Raw genomic sequence first — 2,801 nt, 5'->3', positions numbered from 1 at the left:
GTAACGGGATCGCAACCCTCAGTGTCGCGCCCGTACCGGCAACGGGATCGCAACCCTCGGTGTTGTGCCCGCACCGCGCTCAGCCAGTGAGTGGGAACCGGTCTCCACATGGGATCCGAACCCTCGGCAGGAGCGCTGCCGCGCTCCCAAGCAGCGCACTCTCCAGTGCACCACCAGGCCGGTCCAAAAGCATATTAACTTCTAACTGCAAGGTTCATCTGTTGGATACTCCAAAATGCCAAATGCTTGTCTCCATAGTAAATATTTACTACATATGCCAAGATTATTCTTAAACTTACAACAAAAATAGTAATGCTATGGTTTTTAATTACTGTATCACATTTCTATCATAAATTTAATTTTAAGATTGGAAGAGACTGATAGAAAGTTATCCGCTGTGAAAACAATGATCATATCTCAAGCCAGCTGGGGTTACTAACCCAAGCACGTTAAGGTCACCTCCTTAACTGGCAGTTTGCTCTTCAGCCAGAGATTTGGGCAAGTTGTGAGATCTGGAGCTGTAGACATCCAGGGAGATTTATGGACAACCCAGACTGCCACGCTGAAACCTTCTCATGGTCACTGTCCAATAGGGAACCCCAACATGAGTTTAGTTAAGCCTCACCCGCTTCTGCAACTTCTGTAGGCTCCATCACTGACTCAGTCAAATATAGCTTAATCAGCCCCCTCCCCCTCCCCAGCCTGATTCAAGGCTGGTTTGTATCCCACTGACCTAAACACTGATTCCATGTGGCCTTCTTTTGGTGCTCAGCTGTGACAAGCTTCTATGAACTTACCAGCCCCTCTGCCCCTGGGCCCTGCACAGCCAGCCTCTGCTTGTTGCTCAGGCTCAGAGGGGCCATCTCTGATGCATCGACACAAAGCAGCCCTGGTCCAACACATCTTCTGGTTTTGTTTCCTCCCTGGGATTTATCTCTACCAGAGATGCATTTATTTATCTCTCTCTACCCTGAAACAAAGTTGTTTACAATACTTCAGCCTCCTGCAGGTTTGCCTTCTCACACTTAAATTCACATTAAACACTGTAATGAAGTTTCCCCGTATATCTGTCCTAACTCTCTCAGACTTTTTTAAAAGGAATGTCTGTTCTAAGTCTTAGAAATAACACAAGTTCACTTTTGTTTTAAGCATCTGTCAAGTCCACATGGCAAGATGTCTTTGGAGAAGATGAAAGATCTCCACCTGCAGGAAAAATGCCTACAGCCAGAAACAAAAGAACTGAATGGAATACTCATGGCCAAGATGATAAGTGATCAGTGGGACAAAATCTGGGATTTCCAAGCAAAACCTGATGACCTCCTCATTGCAACCTATGCAAAGGCAGGTAGGTATAAGGAAACGGTGGTAGGATAAAGCCAGCTCTAGCAGAGCGGTGGTCCCTGATGTGGGCCTCCTAATTTAAAAATGCAGGATTTCACCAAGGCTGACTCCTGGAAAAAACGAACACCAGATTTGCTCGTGAGCTCCCATCCCCCAGGATCCAAGACCTTCCCTTTCAGTTAGGTCCCTGATAGAGAAAGAAATGGCCAGAATCCTAAATCCACAGAATCTGAGAAACAGCACAGAAGTTCTTATAGTAGATCTTGACCACCCAACCGACCCTGCTTGTTCTCACCTGCTAAGCTCTCCTGGAATCAGCTGCAGTCCTTCCCTAAGGAGATTTACCCAGGACGCAGAGGGGGAACTGTACACTGGCGCCCAATCTAAAAATGCTAACCCTAACCCCAAACCTCCGCGAGTGTGCTGGGAACGATCCGAGAAATGGGCGGTGGCGTTTACCAGGATTTTAGAAAATGAAGAGGAGTTTGAGGGAAAAGCAAGGCCTGGAAAAGGCAGAGCATATTCCAGGTGGGAATAGAGGGCATCACCACCAGAAAAGCCTGAGACGAAATGACAGACGATCCCTCCCTGTTACCTGTGCGTGTAATTTCATGCATTTGGCCGAGTGAGGGGAAGGGAAGAACTTTAAGCTGAAATCAGTTCGAGAAAGTTTCTCCGTGGCCACTTGACTCAACAGGAGAAACACTAGATATTCATATCCAGAAAGATTCCAGCGAAGGTTCTCGAAACCGCATGCGAGTGTGTTTCTGTCCTCCTCAGCCCCGCTCCATCACGTACTCAGCGCTCACCGGCCAGCACCTTCTGAATAAACTAGGGCAGGCTAGGCTAGGCTTCCTCTCAGCAGGATTCAGTTTCTCAAGAATCTCCTTTTCTGTGTGGTTTGCACTGATCTGAACTTTAACCTGTATTGCCCCTGAGAGCAGAAATTCCACTTCTGTTCACCTTGGAAATTATGCAGTCAGCCCTGAGGCCCTGTGTACGATGGCCCCAGACTCTCTCCAGCTCTGTTCCCCCAGCTCTCCCACGACCTCCCGAGCTCCTGTGAGCCCTGCTTACATTTCCCAGCATGGAATCTGCTGGCCTTCTTTTTAGTTCTGGAGGTTTCCCACCTGGGATGCGCTGCTTGATAGCGGAGGTGGACTTTCCACTCCTGCTTCAACCTCACTCCAAAGCTATCGTCTCCTCAACTGTACCTTCCTGTCCCCTCAGCAGTAAGTCAGCCCTCCTGCTCCAAACTCCTGGAGCACTTTCACACCTTTATGGCCCTTCTCATACACTGTTCATCTTTAAGTTGTCTGTATATAGGTCTCACATGTCAGTTAGCATCAGATGTGGCCACAAGCCACAGAGACACCAAAAGTAGTAAAGAACAAAACGAGTATTTGGTGGGCGATTAGCATTCTGACTGAGTCCAGCTTTTTGCCTGCCCATATGTCCAT

The 2,801-nt window shown here is 48.1% G+C and overlaps 1 protein-coding gene across 1 annotated transcript in view; it reads left to right on the top strand.

Moving 5' to 3' along the window:
* Window positions 1–1,158: 1,158 nt before the first annotated feature.
* LOC103610356 (sulfotransferase 1C1) overlaps window positions 1,159–2,801 on the top strand; it is a 16,437-nt gene continuing 14,794 nt past the window's right edge. The window contains exon 1 of the mRNA XM_008594541.1: window positions 1,159–1,345. Within this exon, the coding sequence (XP_008592763.1) occupies window positions 1,174–1,345 (172 nt within the window). The 5' untranslated portion in view covers window positions 1,159–1,173. The remainder of the gene's footprint in view (window positions 1,346–2,801) is intronic.

Source organism: Galeopterus variegatus, unplaced genomic scaffold, assembly GCF_000696425.1.
Source record: "Galeopterus variegatus unplaced genomic scaffold, G_variegatus-3.0.2 Scaffold10993, whole genome shotgun sequence".
In the NCBI taxonomy this organism is placed as follows: Eukaryota; Metazoa; Chordata; class Mammalia; order Dermoptera; family Cynocephalidae; genus Galeopterus; species Galeopterus variegatus.
This window is presented reverse-complemented; position numbering and strand designations above follow the sequence as displayed.